This window comes from Enoplosus armatus, chromosome 14, assembly GCF_043641665.1.
Source record: "Enoplosus armatus isolate fEnoArm2 chromosome 14, fEnoArm2.hap1, whole genome shotgun sequence".
In the NCBI taxonomy this organism is placed as follows: domain Eukaryota; kingdom Metazoa; phylum Chordata; class Actinopteri; order Centrarchiformes; family Enoplosidae; genus Enoplosus; species Enoplosus armatus.
Window position 1 is genome coordinate 18,943,676 of NC_092193.1, and position 19,990 is coordinate 18,963,665.

The window sequence follows — 19,990 nt, forward strand, 5'->3', positions numbered from 1 at the left end:
TCAAAGAAAAGTTTCTTCATAGTTTTCACCAGGATCCCCGAGTTCAGAGTCTCTGGATATTGATCTGACAACCTCAGAGAGGTCACTGGCTGCTCTGGTCACACTGTCATAAGATGGTGGTGAGGACATTAGAGTGTCCTCTGTTGTCTGTACAAGCTCCATCCCCACAGGTCCATAGTGCTGGAACATGGAGGCTATCAGCCCCTCCCTTTCTGGTGCATTCTCCACGTCCACCACAGTCTCGTAGTTAATTTGTCTGTAGAGGTAGGATGCCTGCTTCATCTGCCGGCGCACCAGATGCCTTCTGTAACACCTCTGGATGATGATCGCGGACACCTCCTCCAGTTTGCGGCGCAGTGTGGAAGTGATGGGCTCGTGGGAGATCTTGGAGGGGTTGGTCATCATGAACTTCTCCTCCATTTGCTGCTTGAGGGCGTCCATCTCACCCGACTCTCCCAGGACACGCTTTGTGAAGGCAAACAGGATGTCCAGGCAGTGGATCCTATCCCCGCTCACCATGGGAAGGTCCATGGAGATCAACTTGATCCTGTTGGGCTTGGCTATGCGCAGCGGCTCTGACAAAGTGTCAGCGAAGCTCGACAGCATTGAAAACTCAATGAACTGTGTGGCCTCAGAATCAAACTTCTCCCAAACCTCATAAAACATTTCAAAGTCATCCTCGCTCAGTGGCTCTGTACTCTCCTCGGTGGCAACGCTGAAGTTCTCCAGAATGATAGCTATATACATATTTACCACAATGAGGAAAGAAATGATTATGTAACTGACAAAGAAAGCTATGCCCACTGAGGGGCTGCCACAGTTTCCCCGGGTGTTAGTGCCAGTATTGACAAAGTTAACATCGCACTCTTCTGGGGAGCTGGACATGATAGGACTCAGGAGGTTGTCCCAACCTGCCGAGGTGCTGATCTGAAAAAGGCAGATCATACTATTCCCAAAGGTCTCAAAGTTGAACATGTCGTCGACCCCATCTTGTTTTTTCACATAGGCAAAGTTCGCCATACCGAAGATAGCATAGATGAACATGACGAGGAAAAGCAGGAGGCCAATGTTGAACAGTGCTGGCATGGACATCATTAAGGCAAACAGTAGAGTCCTTATTCCTTTGGCTGCGCGTATAAGTCGAAGTACACGTCCTATCCTTGCCAGTCTGATGACTCGAAATAGGGTGGGAGATACAAAGTACTTCTCAATGATGTCTGCAAGAACGATCCCTGTAAAGACAGAGAAAGACAAGTGTTAGCTTAGTGACTAGCTTGTGAACACAATGGAGCATTAAAAAGCCGGATATTTCCATCAGGAGTTGGTGGAACACCACAACAACAAATACATGCTAATGTTGCTCCATGTCAACTGGATGTGTAAATAGGAGACTGTTTGCAAACTGCATACAGTTCATTATACTGCCTCCAAGTGGCTAAAACATTCAGTTAATGCAGCTTTAAGACTTTCATAGATATTGTGATTTGTTCAACAGCAACCACAAGTGTATCTTGTATGACATGAAGCTACAGTAATTAGCATCAAAGGAATGAAGGACAAAAATAAAGAATGAATTACAAAGCCTTTCTCAAGGCTGCACAATCCTCTTATATCTGTTATTTGAATAATAAAACATGTTTAGATTTTATTCCGCACCTGGATATGGATCATTAAATATGACTACATGAATGTACAGTAGTCCATGAGAAAATGACAAAAAGAAAAAAGATGTTTAAAAGATATTCAGCTAACAAACTCCAGATGGTACTGACAAATATAACCCCCTTGGGAGAGGTAGTACTTAATGGGGTATCTCTTTTTTTGCAGTGTGTCTCTACTTACCCACAATAGAGAGAATTATCACCACAAAATCGAAGATGTTCCATGCAACTGTGAAGAAATAACAACGGAGGGCAATGATCTTGATCAGGCATTCGGTGGTGAAGATCACGATGAAGACCAGGTTGATCTTGTTGAGGATGGCCTCGCTGCGCTCTGACTGCTCGTCGGTTTCCACCATCATGGTCACCATGTTGACGATGATGAGCATCATGATCATTATGTCAAAGGCTTGCTTGGACACAAGATCGAAGAAGAAGGCTTGGAGAACGTTCTAGGATTGGGAAATGCAAATGGCAAATCAGTCAGTGAATATAATATTATTAGTACAATATTGTCAAAAATGTTAGCAGGCAGGACGATATGCAGGATTAGGGGTTCTTAGTACAACATGAAATACATAAGAAAAAGTACGTATACAAATATATATATGAAAGGATGACTAGTCAATGTCTGAGAAATGTGTTACATTTGAGAATTATATTATTTTACCGCAGGCCTTGGTATTGGCTTTTGAGGCTTTTTAGATCCTAACTTCTTCATTGCGTTATAGTACTTCTTCTGTTCTTCAGTCATGAAGATATCCTGTCCACCTAAGTATAGGCAAAAACACCTAACATTATTTTTTTACAAAAAAATGATCAACGGAAAGTGGAAAAAACAAGCTGTTTCCTTCAAAACACAGTTAGCATTTGCACACAAGTCTTGATATTTGGTTTTCCCTGGAGAATGAAATCCCATGACTTGATGTTGATGATCCCATGTAATGATTTGTGCCTGAGCGGCTGAATCCTTGCAAATACCTAGTGACCCAGGCCTGAGATCAGTGTTGTCAATACTCATCTTTCTTTTCTGCTGATTGAAATTGTCAATAATGACTCCGATGAAGAGATTGAGGGTGAAGAAGGAGCCAAATATGATGAAGACGACAAAGTACAGGTACATGTAGAGGTTGATTTCTCTGATGGGTTGTTCCTCCACCTGAAACCAGACAGTTTTACAAGTCAGCTGGTTATTGTAACTCGTCTATGATGAAGGCCCTGGAAATAAATAGACATACTTACTCCTCTTGAATCAACAGCTGCATGCATTATTTCCATCCATCCTTTGAATGTAGCCTATAATACAATATTACACAACATCAGTGTCTGGGCTCTGCATTGTAGTGTGAATCATTGACTTTTTTTTATTTATTACAAAACTAATATTATGACCAAATTAATTCTTCATGACACAAAAACAACGAGATTCCTAAAATGAAAGCGTGTCTCCAAACAGCGCAGCAGAAAAAAAACTCACCACTTGTAGAAGGGAAAGGTAGCCAAGTCCCACGTTGTCGAAGTTGACCTTCACTTTTGTCCAGTAGAACTGCGTGTCATTCATAGCGAGGCACTCTGTCTTGTTGTTGACTACGGAGATGCTGTGGATGAAGCCTGTTCTGTTCACACACTTCCCAAACTTGCCGGCAAACAGGTTGACGCCCATGATGCTGAAGATGAGCCAGAAGATGAGACACACGAGCAGCACGTTCATAATGGAGGGGATGGCTCCTATGAGAGCGTTCACCACCACCTGATGAGCAACAGGTAGGATACAGGTTAGTCTCACAGCACTGAGGTTCTCTACTAGCCTCACGCATGGTGGTGCAAACCATGAATGTCTGTTTAAAAATGTCAGTACATCGAATAGACCAAAGTGGTCGATTAGACTGACATTTTTACTGATTAACCGTCCTACCTTGCCATCCCTAGAGACACGCTGCTTAGCCGCTAGCATGGCTAAAAACTATCATCATCAAACATGCTCCCTTATCCTCTGAACAATGTCAAATATGATGGGAATCTTTTTATTACTAGGAGATCATCCAGTTGTCAGACAGAATAATGAACAAACGAAGGCGGTAAAAATACCTTTCCTTGGTGGAGGTAATAATCCTGAGATTAATCAGCGTGTCTCTAGTCAACAGAAACTCTTTTGTAAAAGGGATGTGTGACATCAGTGTCGTTCAGAAAACTTTTTTTTTCTCACCCGCATGCCCTCAAATCTGGAAAGAGCTCTGAGAGGTCTTAAAGCCCGCAGGGTCCTGAGGGACTTGATTGCAGCAAAGTCGGAATATCCCAATGAATTTGCTACCAGGCTTATCAAGGACACCTATAAGGAGTGAAGACATGTAAACAGTTAGAATCTTAAAATGGATTCAAATGTGTGAGTCAATTCTTGTTCATGTTTAATCCTTTGGGGGAAGTAGCAATATATTTTTTTATCATACATGAGAAAGTACAGAAACATTCTGAAAAGCACTGAATAAGGCAATATCAGATACATCAACACAGTAATAGTCAAGAACTATATATTTTCAGAGCAATTATATAACTTTTAAAGAAAAGAAAAAAAAGATCATAAAGGACAGGTAGAAGACATTTGAAGAGCCATATTTTAGAGTTTCTGTGTATTTTGGGACATTCCACAGTTAGGAACACAATTAACTTAATTTTTGAGGTTTGGATTTGATTTGGTTGTTATGTCATCTTTTAGCAAATTTAGACTTCCACTCTATTCTACATCCAAAACGAACAAAACAAAATGGTATTCCGCTGTTGAATGACCCTTGGATGACAGCTATGAATGAAAATGGCGTGATATCAATGAAAGAAACAAGAAATTTATGTCATGACAGATGACAAAACACAGACAAGTATGTACACATGGACAAATGGTGTCCATGCATGCATACTCAGCTATATATGCATATAAAATATGTATATATATCAAATAGAGTGAGTTTTATAAAGAATTTATATCTGTCTTTGCCAAATTTGTTTCCGAATTTGCATCGAATTGATCCAATATGTTCATTAAAAACAATGTGGGACTAATAAGGTCCCAATGGTCTGTATTTCTTTATAAAAGTCTATTTACACATGTGTTTGTCCAATATATCCAAAGAAGATACTCAAAATTAATTCTTGGGACAAGAGAAGTCTTTGGCTCCAAAGAAAGTACAAACGGAAAAATACTAAAACACAAAGTAAGGTGCTACTTTTCATAGAGAGAAAAGAAAGGTCGGTAGTTACAATGATCAACAGGATTTGTCTTTTCTTCTGAACAAACAAATAACACTCAGAACATGAATTAGACACAGTTTAGACATGAACTCAACCGGTGCTTTTCTAAATTAACAATAACTAAGGTTTAATATAGGTTTAATATGCTGTATAAAGAACAGATCTTCTGTAGATAAACCTTAAGAGTACATGGCACTGCATTTGTTTTTGATATAAAAGCCAAGGTCCTGAAGTAACTGATTCAAAGAATGACTGTTGAGTAGTCTTATTTCATAAGAAGTGCATTTGTTTGGAAACAAGACAGTGGCTTTTGATATCCCAACAGGAAGCACTTACGAGTGAAGAAACACAGAAGCATTTGTGATGCAGATGCAAGTTTCCAATCCCAGAGCCCATACTCACCTGGGACCTGCTAACTACAACTTACCCTAACAATAGAGCGGTCTGTGGCGATCTGTGTAACAGCAGGTGAAATCAGAGGAGGTCAAGTCAGGCCTCGGGCTGCACGCCTCGGGCACTTTGGATGACTGCACACTACAGAGCCACATCCATTTTACCCAACAGTTTACATGACGGCGCTCACTGGAGCACTTCCTTTAATTTGTCTTTGACAAGATCCGAGCACGAAAGCAAATGTAAAATTGTACACAACTGTTTAGAATCCGATTTAACAATCTGTATGTTTCCAGCAAATTCATCCGGGTCCTGAAACTGTTGTTTTAAATAGGAGTAGTGGTGGACAGTAACGAAGTACATTCACTCAAGTACTGTGATTAAGCACAATTTTGAAGTACTTGTAAGTATTTCCGTTTTATGCTCCATTTCAGAGGGAAAGATTGTAGTTTTTATTCCACTAGGTTTATTTGATAACTTTTGTTACCAGTTACTTTGCAGATTTAGATTATTAATATAAAATATAAATCAACTAATAAGTTATGATGTATAATAGTAGCTTAACCTACAATTATACATCATAGGTTAAGCTACCCAGCAGAATATAAAGTAGTTAAAATTAGCCCCACCTTTACCCGCTGCTACATTAACATGATGAACACATTATGTAATAATAATATATATGATCCTTAAATGGGCCGTTCTGCATAATGAGTACTTTTACTTTTGGCACTAGTACATTTTGACGCTCATTCTTATAAGAGTAACTGATGGTGGGGGGAGCACAATTTCAGTCAAGAAAGTGGCCACTTACTACTGATACTATGAGCTTATTAAATAATGTGACACTCACCAAGCTGTCAATCCCACAAACATGAAAAGCTACATTCAGCTACGAGAGGGATTACAGTTCAACCTGAATTCTCAACAGTTTTACAGAACAGAAACACGTGAGGTCCAGCAAAATGTTCACTCACATCCACAATAAGAAAGTCGAGCCAGCACCAGTAGTTGGTGAAATATTTCTTGAAGCCGTACGCAATCCACTTGAGAAACATCTCCAGCACAAAGATGTAGGAAAAGACCTTGTCGGCAGACTCCAACACCACCTTCACGACTTTTCTCTTCTCAATGTAGATATCTTCAAATGCCTGCAGCGGAAGACGGACAGCAGTGTGACCACTGTGTATATATATATATACACACACATTGTTAGTGGCGGAGTCCGCCATTCCTTCGCTGGATATAAAAATTAAATTGGAGGGTTTTTTATTATTGGATTTTTCAAATTGCACCTAGCAGCCGTACCAGAGCCCCACTGCTGAGCAGGATCATGAAGATGATGAAAGTCTCAAACCAGCTGTGTTCCACGATCTGGTAGCAGGTCTTCCTCAGCCTCCACCAGGCCTGGCCCAGACCGCGGCTGGTGTCAATGTTACAGCACTGACAGTGCCTCGAGCAAACTGAGTGGGAAGGCAAAAACAAGCCAGCACAGATTACACCCCCATGAAGGAACTATGGTGTAAAAATAACTCACTACATGTAAAATGAGTGTTGCAAAAGCTTTGATCATATAGTTTTTTAATAGTTTTACAACTCTCAATTCTTAATTCTCACATTCTGGGAAGCATTCCTCTGGCTCCATACTCTCTTCAGCCAGCTCTGATAAGTTGTCCATCTCATCTCCAGGCTTCCTCAGATCCACCGTGCTGCCCTCTGATAGGCTGATCTCCTCCTGAGGAATGACAAGTTCCACTGTTACCAACCAACATTTCATTGATATTTTCATTCATTCTAGATCTGTTATGTACTTATATGTACCTGAATATGGAAACAGCATATGTATGAACCAGTACTGAGTTGTTTTACACATGTATAGCACAAAATAAAGTTGTTTGTTTTGGTGAATTTGGCAGGTGACATCACTGATTGAGGTGTGGCCGTACGTGCAATATGCTTATAAGTTTCAAACCAAACAGAGCAGTATAGCAGCATTTTTCTGCCCTGCATTCAGCGTGGATTAATCCCATCAAGGCAAGCTCACCTAGATGTAAAGCCTTGCCTTTCAATCTCTTCTCAGCCTTTATACAATTCGGATGAGATTGTCATGTGTTGTAACAGCGACATATTTAACATGATTTATAGGACAGAGGTGCAGCGTCAATCCTATGAGCCGGTACGAAGTCTAATCTGGCATTAAAGAGCAACCACAGGACCTGGAGACCAGATTACCAGCATTAGCCGTTTTAGTGCTCGAAGACAGAGAGAGGCAGAGAATGTGCACTGATGGCATTTTGTTGATCCAACGTTGTATATAACACCAGGCTCAGTGATTGTCACATGTATGCAGTGGTGATACACGGGCTGATTGCTCTTTGTTCTTTAAAGTGATCTAGTTATCTACTAAATTTGTAAAGTGAGAAACAATTAACTAACTTCTTAATAACCACAATCTTGCCATTTTTTGTGTGTATTTAAAGCTCTACACATGCATCCTTCTTTACTGCTGAGCAGCTGCTGATGCCCAGTTAAGCTGATGGAGGGCTGGAGGAGGTTTTTTTTTTTCATTTCCATTTTCCCTGATGCCTAATTCTGGTGTGGTGCAGAGCGGAGCATGGCAGAGAAAGAGGAAGAGAGAGTGCCAGACTGCAGCCTGCTCAGCTCCACCCGGCCTTGCCTGGCTCTGCTCAGCTGTGTCAGCATAATCTGCTCTGCAGGGCCTGGCTCCACATCTGGCCTGCTGCTGTCTGCCTGCCAGAGAGGACAGGAGCGACACACCCTCCACCTCACCAAACCCTCCCGACCCACAGAGCACCAAGAGATAGAGGAATCCAGGAGAAACAGGAAGGCCGAAAGGGAGTAAGGCAAGAGGAATAAACATTGAGCTTGATAAAGAGAGACTGAGAGAAAGAGAGAGAGAGAGAGAGAGAGAGAGAGAGAGAGTAAAGTGGTTAGACGTCTTATGGGTCAAAGGCAACAATAGTACCTTAATTAATGAAATTAATTATTCTAACCTTACTCAAGAAGCCAATATGAGCTTATTGAAATGCTATTGGGGATAACACAATAGCCAATGATAAGCATCTAACAATTTTGCCTTGATTTGGATGTGTTGGATCCAAACCAAACCAGGTCCAGTTAACATTCTCCCATCATCAGGTCTCACTGGAAAAACTGTCTTGCTGAGAATTAGATGAGAATGAGATGAGATTTGATACCACTCTTATGTCTGTACTGTAAATATGAGGCTAACACCAGCAGCTGGTTAGCTTAGCTTAGCACAAAGGCTGGAAGCAGCTAACCTGGCTCTGTCATGAATCAACACAATACATCTCCATACAAAAACCAAAGTGTAACCTCATGGCAAGGCTTACTGCACCCAGCCATGAAATAGTCAGGTATATAACCCCCCCGTAAAACCATGACGTGTTGTTTTTACTCTTCAGTTATTGTACGTATTAAAAAAAAAAGATATAGCGTGTTAACTTGTGAGCCTCAGAGATGCTGGTAAGCGGATTATGTTTCCTGTCAACAGAGTCAGGCTAGCTGTTTCCCCCTGTTTCCAGTCTTCATGCTAAGCTAAGCTAACTCCATATTTACAGCACAGACATGACAGTGGTATAGATCTCATCTTACTTTCCGCAAGAAAGCGAATAACTATATTTCCAAAAATGTCAAACTATATTTTTAATTATTGCATGCTCAGCCAATGGTGGTCTGTAGGCTAATCATCCAATAATACTACAAGTAATCGGGTTAGTGCTAGCTTAGCTCCCCTTAAAGCCCGTACACATCCATGGTCCACCCACACAGGTGTTATCAGTTCTTATACCCGATCAGACCTCTTCTCACAAGTGTGTGGGGCAGGACCAACTCTACTTGATTGATATCTCCCTCACTCTCCTGTTAGTCTTCTTGCTCCTGTTAAGTCAGGATCAATTACACCTATAACATATTTATTAGTGTGTGGATTTTAGCATAGTCGAGTGGAGGTCTAATCCACCAGAATAAGTGCAAACACTTGTGTGGGTGTGCGGGGCCTTTTAATCTTGATCCCTCTGAATATAGGCCTTTTTCACAGAAGACATTTTGACTTGTCATACCTGGAAAAGTACAGGTGTTACTAAAAAGCCATGACAGTGTGACAGTGAGCCAGCATGCACAATGACAGGATCCTGAAACTGAAGCAGCTAAATGGAATTCAGCCATCATTAATGTTAAATGTAAATGTATGTTAAAGTAAACCTCTGGCCCACATGTTTGTTTGACTATCTGATTAGGGTTCACAGCAAGGGGCTGAGTCAGCTAGGCAGCACCTTATTGTGGCACACAGAAAGGTAATAACAACATTTTAACAGCATTACAACATGATAATAATGTCACGATGGCTGAGGTACGAAACACTGCAACCACAACCGGTTGAGTGTAGCTGTTCAGTGACACCATCATGTAAAGCTACATGTCCGTCATCATCATCATCATCATCATTATCATCAAGTTGCTGTCGATGAAAATGTGCTAGTTGTCATTTAGCCAGTTTGTATAATTGCTAATGATGTAAAGAATCTGGTTGATTTATGAATAGCAAATAAAAAAAATGGCAAAAAACCCCAATGTTTTCATTATCACAGTGATTCTTTCCGCATACAACTCAGCTTTCTGAAGAGACTTTGCCAGATGTTCACTGAATGACGTTAACTCAGTTGTTCAAACTGAGATAAAACATCTGGATCCCCAAGTTATATTTGTCTCATCAAGGCGCCAGTCTCCATCAGAGTTCACCTTGTCTGCTTGACAGATTAACAGCTTATGTGTCCGGAAAAGCCTCCACATTGCCGTCCCCTTCACAGCCCACCCCCAATTCTATTACGACACCAACAGCAACAAATCAGAATCGGAGGATTGGAAACTGATTAGATTCTGCGACTGGGTGGATGTTATTTCACTTAAAACTAGGAGTCAAAACAAACACCGAGCTTAACTGATGAATCCTTTGAAAGAACTTTCTAGAACATTTTCTGGCAACATCTTGGGCACAGAGCCAGTAAACAACCTTCCACCAAGTCCTCCTCCATTATTTGAATATGCAGAACTACCTTTCTTTTTTACATTCTACATTATCTTACACAATGCCACTCAAACATGTCACATAACAACATTTAACACTTTATTTTACGTGCCCATAGTTTCCCAGAGATTTCTTAGTGTTTAGTTTGTTTAGTACACTTCTGATTAATTCCTTCTAATTTATTTCTAGCGAGTCAGTCAATGCAAGGAAGCCGAACATGCAAAAAGGCGAAATTTGTCTACAGGTGAGAATTCAATTCAACATACTGTATATGAAGAATAAACTTTCCAATTAACGTCCTAGGATATAATTAGGAAATTATGTACCCATCAAATCTAGCCTTAACCATAATGCTTTTAGTAGTGTATGTCTAACAAAGTGAGAGATGTAAGGCAGGAAGCACCTAGTCTGAAACCTACATCATACACAAGGAGGATTTACAAATGCCACACCAAAGGATTAACTTGTATTTTTCAGTGTTGATGTTTCAGTGACAATGTTGATGGAATTGATGTGCAATTTATGACCATGTTGCTCCTGGCTTCGCCCAAAGCAGTGATGTAACAGCAGGAGTCGAATGCAAAACACCTGCTTTGACATTACTGAAGTGTGGATTGAGTGCAAAATGTTCAAACATTTCAACCCATAGAGAGCAGAGAAACATGTATTATCTTACCCTTTAAATTTAGTAAATATGGTTATTTGATGTATATATAATAAAAAATCAAAAACTATTGCTCCAAAGACCACTACAAGAGTACACCATGAGGGTTCAGTTCCAGAGTAAACACTCATATCTGGAGATGAAAGACTCACCGGTTTGTTGTCTTCATCCTCCGATGACTCAGAAATCTCCTCCTCCTCGAGAAACTCCACATCTGACTCTCCGGGTGCGATGGGAACAATGACAGTCAAGTTCGGGTTTGTCATGTAGCTGTCTTCCTCTGGTATGATGTACTTCTCTCCATACCGTCCAAATATCCCCCCATTGCTTTCCACGTGATTCCCAACCAGCTTGACGGCCTGACTGACGTCTTTGGCCTTCTGCTTTCGACACTTCAAGCTGTGGTTGAAGAGGTCGATGACGCTTGTGACGAACCAGGAGACACCAGCATTGATGCGGGCGATGGCGATCTGAATGTTGTTCAGATCGCCGTCCTCGTCTGGAGCGGAGAGGTTGTCAGAGCTGAAGGAGCTGAGCAGCAGGGCCAGAAAAAGATTCAACACCTGTTGACGGACACATTTTATGTTACCTGCGTTGCATTGGATTTGGAGACATGATCAGAACATTGTCATCATTTTATAGCCATTTAGCCTGAATATGGCAGTTTAACATTTAAGTTGTGCTTATGTCAACATTTATCTTTCTTTACAAATCAGAGCAAAGTTTAGCCTGTAAGCTAAAGGATAAGTGCACCTAATGCATGACATGATATCCCATATATTTTGTCAACACTAGTAAATCCTGCATTGTAAATTCAGGAGGAGATTCTACTCAGACACATATGGCTTCGGGTGTTTTCAGGGACATTGAACTCAAGTTTCCAAACATCCAACTCACAAGTAATCTGTCTGCTAGCTTGGAGAGCAGCAGCATCCAGCACATCTCTGCACACAAACATGTGTGTATGTGTGTGTGTGTGTGTGTGTACTGCCTGTGTGCATGTGTGATGTGCACAGTTGGTAAGGATCATCTTTAGCCACTGAGCCATGAGATGGGGAGCATGAGCAGATGATTAGTGATGAATGCCCTCCGACCTTCTCGCCCCTAAGCATCCTGGATAATCCAGTAAGCAATTTTCTAACCTAATATGAGAAGCTGCTATTATGTATTGACAGATATTTTAGTTTAAATGGCACCACCTATAGATCTGCATGAAAAACAGTGTCAGTCATCGGAGACTAACAAATATTAGTTAACCAAAAAGGTTTTAAAACATTTCTGACAGATACATTTCAGAGCATAGGATTAAATGTGGAGCAAACTGGCATTTAATGGCAGAGTGAACAGAGGGCATGCTGGGAACAGGTGTTTGAACCATATCCAACAGGACCTCCACACTCAAAGCCTTGCTCCATTTTTTTAAAAGCTTGACAGGGTTTTAAAACAGTTGTGTGACAGAACTGAATTGATTGTAGTGCAGATGATGCTCATATTGCAGTGCATAATACTATTCTAATATGCGCTTAGCATGAGATGGAAAAGCCCCTAGCTGGTAGCACATTTGTTTCTTGGACTTGCATAATACATATCTGTACACTACAACGTCAAGAATCTGCACTAAAATGACACCACATTCGATAAAACTACACTTACCATAAATAAAAGCTGCCCTGCTTCCAGGATTTTTTTTTATCTGTTCTCATTAACGTTAGCTTACAGGACACAGCTGGACAACAAATCACCATATGGTTGGACCAACGAATATACGTATCCTTTCTATGGCACAGAGTGACAGCAGTTGTGTACAAACAGAGCTGTCAGAACAAACACAGATGAACTACTTTTTTTTTTTTTTTATAGAAACAGCTGCATGCAATGTGGTGCAAGCTGTGTTTCATCCTGTGTGAAAATCAATACCTGCTGCTGCAAAGGCTGGAACGACAGCAAGAACACTCTGTGGCCTTGGCTGATCCTTTGTACAGTACTTAGGTCACAATTTTCCCCATAAGGCTTAGTTCATTAGCAATGGATAAAAAATTCAGCCCCACAGGACATGAGGCTGAGGCAAAGCTGCTCCTAGCGCCGAGTGTGTCTGTTGTGGCTGTAGTTTGCACAGCAGCATGTGCAGATAATACACATATTACTTGGACAGATGGATTATATGTTGTCCAGACATGATCTGTTTTGAAGTCCGCTAATGCTAATCTCCAAAACAGTTAGCATGACACTGTGACACAACCACTCACTCAGCAGCTTGCACAAAAATGCCAAAAACCATTGTAGCTACACAGAGTTTGCAAAATGTATCACGGTGAGGCAACAACAACTGTTGGTGTGATAATATAGAATCAGGAATCCTCATTGGAGCAACGTAATCCCTGATTACTCATGACATCATCACTTGGCTTTGACAGTAGTTACAGTGGTTGCATTGACATGCAATTGAATTTCTCTCTGGGCAGACTCTCTGTTATCATATACTGTGAACGGATAAGGCTGGTGATCTTCTGTATTTTTGTTGTCAAAAAATCCAATAAAAAGACCAATAAACAACAATGTGTTAGTCCGTCTTTCAATATTGTCCAGCATCGTGGGCCTTTGGATCTCAGTCCCAAGCCCCAAACTTTCATTTTAAAAAAAGGCAAATAAGGTTTTTTTGTGCTAGCAAGTATTATTTTTTTTGACTAATGACTCAAGATAGATTATTCATTGTAATGAAGGAACATGTCACCCAGTGCAATGGTGTCTCTCACTGATGTGTATTTAATAGTTTTTGGACAACAATGGAGGTCTATGACACACAGATATAACAAGCTACATCAGGCTTTGGCTACACAGTCAGTACTTGTTAGTAAGCCATCAGTTGGTTTCAGTCGTAGGATTTGTTGACAGAGGTTTTAAAAATGTATAAAAATGTCCAATTTAATACTCACCACCAGGTTCCCTATGACCATGACCAACATGAACACCAGGATACAGAGGGGCTGCCCGGCCACTTCCATACAATCCCACATGGTCTCGATCCATTCGCCGCACAGCACCCGGAACACGATCAGGAAGGAGTGGAAGAAGTCCTTCATGTGCCAGCGAGGCAGCTGGCAGTCAATGGCTATCTTACACACACAGTCTTGGTAGTTCTTGCCAAACAGCTGCATGCCCACCACAGCGAAGATGAAGACGATGATGGCCAACACCAGCGTCAGGTTTCCCAGGGCACCCACCGAGTTGCCGATGATCTTGATGAGGGTGTTGAGAGTGGGCCAGGATTTTGCAAGCTTGAAGACTCGTAACTGATGAAGAGAACAAGGTGAAGAAAACAAATGATGTTGCATCTTTGCAAGAAACTGTGTTTAAGTTTGATAGTGAAATAGAAGAAATTCATATTTTAGTAATATTTGTGTGTGTTGTGTTAAATTCTCATTGTTAGGATGGACTGAATTGTTGACCTCAGTGGAGACAATATGATTAGTTCTTGTGCAAAACATTTGTTGCATGTGTAAAAGGAATACAAAGGCAGTGGCAAAATGTACATAAATGAGAGATTTCTGTTACCAGTCTGAAAGATCGCAGGACAGACAACCCTTCTACATTGGAGAGACCCAATTCCATCAGACTGAGGCAAACAATGACACCATCAAAGATATTCCAGCCCTGTTGAAAGTAGTAGTAGGGATCCATGGCAATCAGCTTCAGCACCATCTCAGCTGTAAAGATCCCTGTGAACACCTAGAAAGGACGCAGAGGGACAAAAAACAGTAAGAGGTGGAAAGAGTACCAAACTTTCCTATTCAAGTGGAATATTACTTAATGTATTTCTTTACTTAAAGCTGCACTTAATGATATTTGTATATTAACAATAAGTCAAATGGACTATGTATAATATGAAAGGTGTTGCTTGTAGTGACTCACAGATAATTACCATCCAAGTCTGCAGTCCCCTCAATGTTTCAGTGTGTTTTAGCTCATTGTTCTGGTTTTATGACCCGCAAATATACCATACTGTTTGATTCAGTCTGTTTCCAGCAGCAGGCAGCTGTTTTCAGTGAAAAAAGCTCTGATAAACCCACTGCATGCTACCTGATCAGAACCAAACAGCAGATATGCAATATTAGCAACTAACTGGTGAACATAGTGGAGCATTTAGCTGCTTAAGAGCCAGATATTTGTCTCAGGAGTTAGGGGAGAGCAAAACAAAGGCAAACTCAAACATGACTCCAAATGAATGCTAACATTGCTCCGTATTTGCAATGTGTAAATAGGCAACTGTTTGCTATCAAGTTCCCCGTAACTACTTTGAAGGGTGATAATATGTCAGTGATGTGTTTACAGGTTGTTCCGTTGCCCCAAAGTGGCCAAAAAAGATAAAATGATGCAGCTTTAAGTCACTTTAGATCCCTGAGGTAAAGGTCAAAGTTAAAAAACTGGAAAGCACTAGAGTGGATACTTCTGCAATTTGCAGTTTGCAGTTTTAGGACTCAAAGATTCACAGAGTTCATGAGAAAATATCAATAATATTTCAAAATGTCCTCTTACACTGTTAAAGATTTTCAAATAATTGCTGGATCTGCACCACAAACTAATCACTTTAATAGAAGTATTTTAAGGTTTCTGAGATATTGAAAAACACAAGCAACCAGGTGTTTTAAATAAGAAAGTTTTACTTCGATTTGCCTTCTTTTCAGTGGTTTTCCAAACTTGAACACACTGGCAGAGTCTATAATTTACCAGTAGGGGGAGATGGCAAAATACAAATGAGGGAATCAGTCCCACCTCCTGCTAAAAATACTCCCTCGTACCAATGATAATCACTAACAGTCTGCAGCAGAACCTTTGACATCAACATGATCAACATGGCCCTATTGTTTAAGTCCAACACAGCAGCAACTATAAAAAGCTCAGCTGTCTGATATGGAAATACATTATCTGAATGAGTGCCCTTCGTTTTTCCTCTTCATGTTCTTCTCAGTGAGGCTTTCAGTCCTCTCCACTGCTAACCCAACAGCACTCTGAAAGTGTGTCAGATACTGGAAACCTGCCCACCCCTATCATTAAAAACCCCTTACCAGATTGCCCACTGAAAGCATCGTGTTGAACTCATCAGTCATGGGGTAGTGCTCCAGGGCCATGAAGAGGGTGTTCAGCACAATACATATGGTGATACCCAGATCCAAGAAAGGATCCATCACCATGAACTTCACCCACTCCTTCAGCTTCAGCCACCACGGGCAGCTGTCCCATATCAGGTACTTCTTGGCGAATGTGTACCAGCAGGGATGGCACTTTTGCCTCGACTCCTCCAGCTCTGCAAAGAGACACCAAGGTGAGCTATTCATCCGCAGGCCTTTCGTACAATTCACCCTTGAAAAGTAAAGCTATGCTTGCCTTTCCTTTCTTTTCAAACACCAGTGGGCATAGCCCGAAGCCCGACCATGAACATTTCAGAGTTTTGTGCTACCTTCAATCTGTAATAGGTCTCTGAAGCTCAACATAGTGAGAGCTAAAAGAGCAATCTTTAAAGGAATAGTTTGACTTTTTTTTTGCTTTCTGGCTTAGAGTTACACGAGAAGATCGATACCTCTCTAACGTCTGTACACTAAATATGAAAAAGCAGCCGGTTAGCTTAGCTTAGCATAAAGACAACAAACGCGGGAAAACAACTAGCCTGGTGATGTCCAAAGGTAACAAACTCCACCTACCAGCATCTCTGAAGCTACTTAATTAACACATTAAATCTTGTTTGTTTATTCCGTACAAAAACAGTAAAGAAAGTGGAATTGTTAAAATGAGTTGGAGTTGGAGTTTTGCCAGTGGCGTGTGGTCCATTAAGGGTGTGGCGCCACCCCTCCTGCTATTCCAATTGTGAAATACATATTTTAATGAAAAATTATTAATGTTATTGTTGTGTTGTGTGTATGTATACTGTTGTTAATTTCTTCTTCATTCCCCAGATGTAGGCGATGATTTGATGATGGAAGGAAACTCCGCTGATACTGACTTTTCACATAATATTCTTTATTTGCATCAAAGATCAGGATCAACAGGCATGCGCATCTTAGCCTGGACAGCACCCGTAGCCAAATCAGTACTGCTGCCTCGAACACTGTTCAAACTTGTCTTTTATACCTTTAGACATACATGGGGTCCTACTATAACACCCGAGTCTGTACACTTTTGTTTCCCATCTAAGGTATGGAAAAGAAACCTCTCAGAATGACCTTTCACGTACCTTTACCTCTATAACATAACTCCCACATACCAAGGTAGACCACGTCCAAACAATGATAAATCTTATCTGTATGGGGCCCCAACATCTGCTAGTTGTTTACCTGGAACATTGCATACATGGCAACTTTGTACTGCATATAATTTTATGAAAAGACTACTTTTATGATCAGTATCAAATAATACACATCAATACATTTAAGTTGTTACTCTCACATAAATCATACATTATAACAGAAACGTGCAATGACAAATAAAAAAGTGCTGCCTACAGTCTTTGTCTGTGTGCCAAAGGCCGCACTTATCACCGCCCGACGGCGGTATGTGTGTAATATGTTTGGCTTTCCCTGGTGGCCCCTGATTGGTTGACACTGCACCAGAAAATAACTGGATCTGGGGCAGAAAATTTTCCTTGGGCGATTTTCCACCCATTTAGGTGGCTGTAGGATGGTTTCATGTCGGGAAAAATTAGCTTGGGTGGGTTGACTTAACTTTAGCCTGATTTGTTTTTAGCCAGATGTTTTTCTTATTTTTTCCAACACTGATATTATTTTCTGGCTAATAATTACATTTAACCTGGCAACACTGCCCAAGTAGCAAGAAGAAGTACTGAAACGGAGCGGAGCAGATCGTCAGACAGACTGACAGAACACGTCATGTAGTTTGGTGTAGCATACCAAGATTTAGTAGCCCCACCTAGTGGAAAAGTCACGCCATGCCACTGAGTTTTGCGAGGGATTATGGTGAGGACAAAAACTCCAGGAAGTTACTGCAGCCAAAAAATAGTCGCAAAACTACACAGGTCGTTTTTACACTTACACATAAACAATTAAAGAAATTAGCTGCTTCCTCATGTTTCCAGTCTTTGTGCTAAGATAACCAGCTGACATGAGAGTGGTATCGATCCTACCATCTAACTCTTGGCAGGAAAGCCTTTAACATTCAAAAGGACTCACCGTCCATGGCATCGCTGAGGAAGCTGACAGAGCTCAGCCCTCTTTTCCTGTGCACCGGAGGAGGCTCGGCCACTGTCGGGGAAGGCTGGAGGAGAGGTCTGGGAGCCGTGTCCTCCGCACTGGTCTGCTTCTGGTAGACATAAAACACCCACAAATGAGGCTTTCTACAAGGATTTCTTGTCCTTTTATTTGGTAGGCTGTTAATTAAGATCGAACAGCTAAGATTAATGTGAAGTTATTCCAGTACGAGAGTTTCAGAGTGCTACATCCTAATAAAAGCATCTTTTTCACTCTTGCAGGATTTTCTAATCATATAGGCTTCTGTCACTCACTGTGTCTTCCCTGATCCTCTCCATGCTATAAGCAGGCATGGAGGTGGGAGTATGTAAGCCCAGAGTGGTGACTCCATTCTGGTCAAGGGAGATGTTGAGCCGGCCGTTGACGTTGAGGCTGGGGGTGAAGATTTGGGAGCAGTGGCTCCGCACACTGCCCGTCCTTCTCTTCCAGGGTGTTGCTGTTGAACTGGTGCGACTCCTGAAGGCGTCCCCATGAACGCTGTACTCGTCATCCCCGAAGTCAGCCTCCGAGTTGTTGCGTACCCGGAAAGAGCTGAAGATGCTGTTCTGGCTTCCTCTCCTGGTGCTGAGGGGGTGAGAGGAGAGCGTGGCCAGCAGAGGGTGGACTGGAAGGGGAGACAGAGGAGGCTACAGAAACACAGAGGAAACATTAGCTGGCTTTTAATCAGAGCATCAAAGACCGGGAGAAACGTTTAGAGTGGGATTGTTGTGTGATGTACCATTGGCTCATCCAGCAGGTCAAACTTCTCTCCAGCAGCTTCCTCTGCTGTTTCCTCTGACAACGTCCTGTGCGATCTTCTTCTTCTGCTGCTGTTTCGACGTATGCTGCCCATCTTCAGACAAAATGGAGACAACTCTGGGGACAACACTGAGTCTGTATCCTGTGCTTGTCTTTTTGCTGCCAACTTCACACACAAAGAAATGACGTTACAGGGTTGTTGAAAGTTGAAAGCACACATGAAAACATGAAAATCCTTGCTGACTGTTTGCGATGCACCTACTCTTTGCTCATTGCGAAGGTGCTCCATAGCCAGCTGAAACTCCCTCTCCTTCTGCCAGGCCTCAGCGATGGTTGCCTGATTCTGCTCCTCATAGGCCATGGCCACTACAGCCAGGATGAGGTTGACCAGGTAGAAGGAGCCCAGGAAGATCACCAGCACAAAGAAAACCATGTAGGTCTTCCCCGCTGAGCGCAGCGTCTGAGGGAGCAGACATGAAGTCAGTACAATCAAGTTCACATGTGGGAAGGAAAATTCTGGTCTTTTCAAACCCAAGTTATGTTTTCGTAGTTTTGACATGATGTATGGTTATTGATTTGGGGACTCACTGTGATTCGGCTACAGCAGTCCATTTTGATCTAAATCCCTTATTTGGTGTGAAAATTAAAGTGACAGTACCTAAAATAGCCATTATTCACTGCATTGTAAAGTGTAATTAACAATTTAAGAGGAAGTTCACAGTCTGGATAATAACCACTGTGTTTACACTTATAGTAAGAGGTATAGCTAATATGGTTAGTCTTGAGAGATGTTTATATGCTTGTGTTGCTTTCCCTCACGCACTATATTGTAAAATTATGTTGAGACACTGGGTCTTCGTATCTCCCCAATCAACCATTTAAAGATGCATGCATTGACTTTTAGTCCACTTGGGGGAAGTGGAACAAGCTGTAAAGACGACACTGACATATCATCACCTTATTAAGT

The 19,990-nt window shown here is 41.5% G+C and overlaps 1 protein-coding gene across 1 annotated transcript in view; it reads right to left on the minus strand.

Moving 5' to 3' along the window:
* Nucleotides 1–19,990, minus strand: part of LOC139297118 (sodium channel protein type 2 subunit alpha-like) — a 32,575-nt gene continuing 12,585 nt past the window's right edge. The window contains exons 9-27 of the mRNA XM_070919709.1: nucleotides 19,286–19,483; nucleotides 19,004–19,189; nucleotides 18,540–18,911; nucleotides 18,208–18,337; nucleotides 16,093–16,331; nucleotides 14,582–14,755; nucleotides 13,963–14,319; nucleotides 11,182–11,592; nucleotides 6,915–7,032; nucleotides 6,606–6,760; nucleotides 6,275–6,448; nucleotides 5,332–5,358; nucleotides 3,868–3,990; nucleotides 3,139–3,411; nucleotides 2,904–2,957; nucleotides 2,679–2,820; nucleotides 2,332–2,432; nucleotides 1,843–2,113; nucleotides 1–1,232 (exon numbers count right to left, since the gene is read on the minus strand). Coding sequence (XP_070775810.1) covers nucleotides 1–1,232; nucleotides 1,843–2,113; nucleotides 2,332–2,432; nucleotides 2,679–2,820; nucleotides 2,904–2,957; nucleotides 3,139–3,411; nucleotides 3,868–3,990; nucleotides 5,332–5,358; nucleotides 6,275–6,448; nucleotides 6,606–6,760; nucleotides 6,915–7,032; nucleotides 11,182–11,592; nucleotides 13,963–14,319; nucleotides 14,582–14,755; nucleotides 16,093–16,331; nucleotides 18,208–18,337; nucleotides 18,540–18,911; nucleotides 19,004–19,189; nucleotides 19,286–19,483 — 4,737 coding nt within the window. The remainder of the gene's footprint in view (nucleotides 1,233–1,842; nucleotides 2,114–2,331; nucleotides 2,433–2,678; nucleotides 2,821–2,903; nucleotides 2,958–3,138; nucleotides 3,412–3,867; nucleotides 3,991–5,331; nucleotides 5,359–6,274; nucleotides 6,449–6,605; nucleotides 6,761–6,914; nucleotides 7,033–11,181; nucleotides 11,593–13,962; nucleotides 14,320–14,581; nucleotides 14,756–16,092; nucleotides 16,332–18,207; nucleotides 18,338–18,539; nucleotides 18,912–19,003; nucleotides 19,190–19,285; nucleotides 19,484–19,990) is intronic.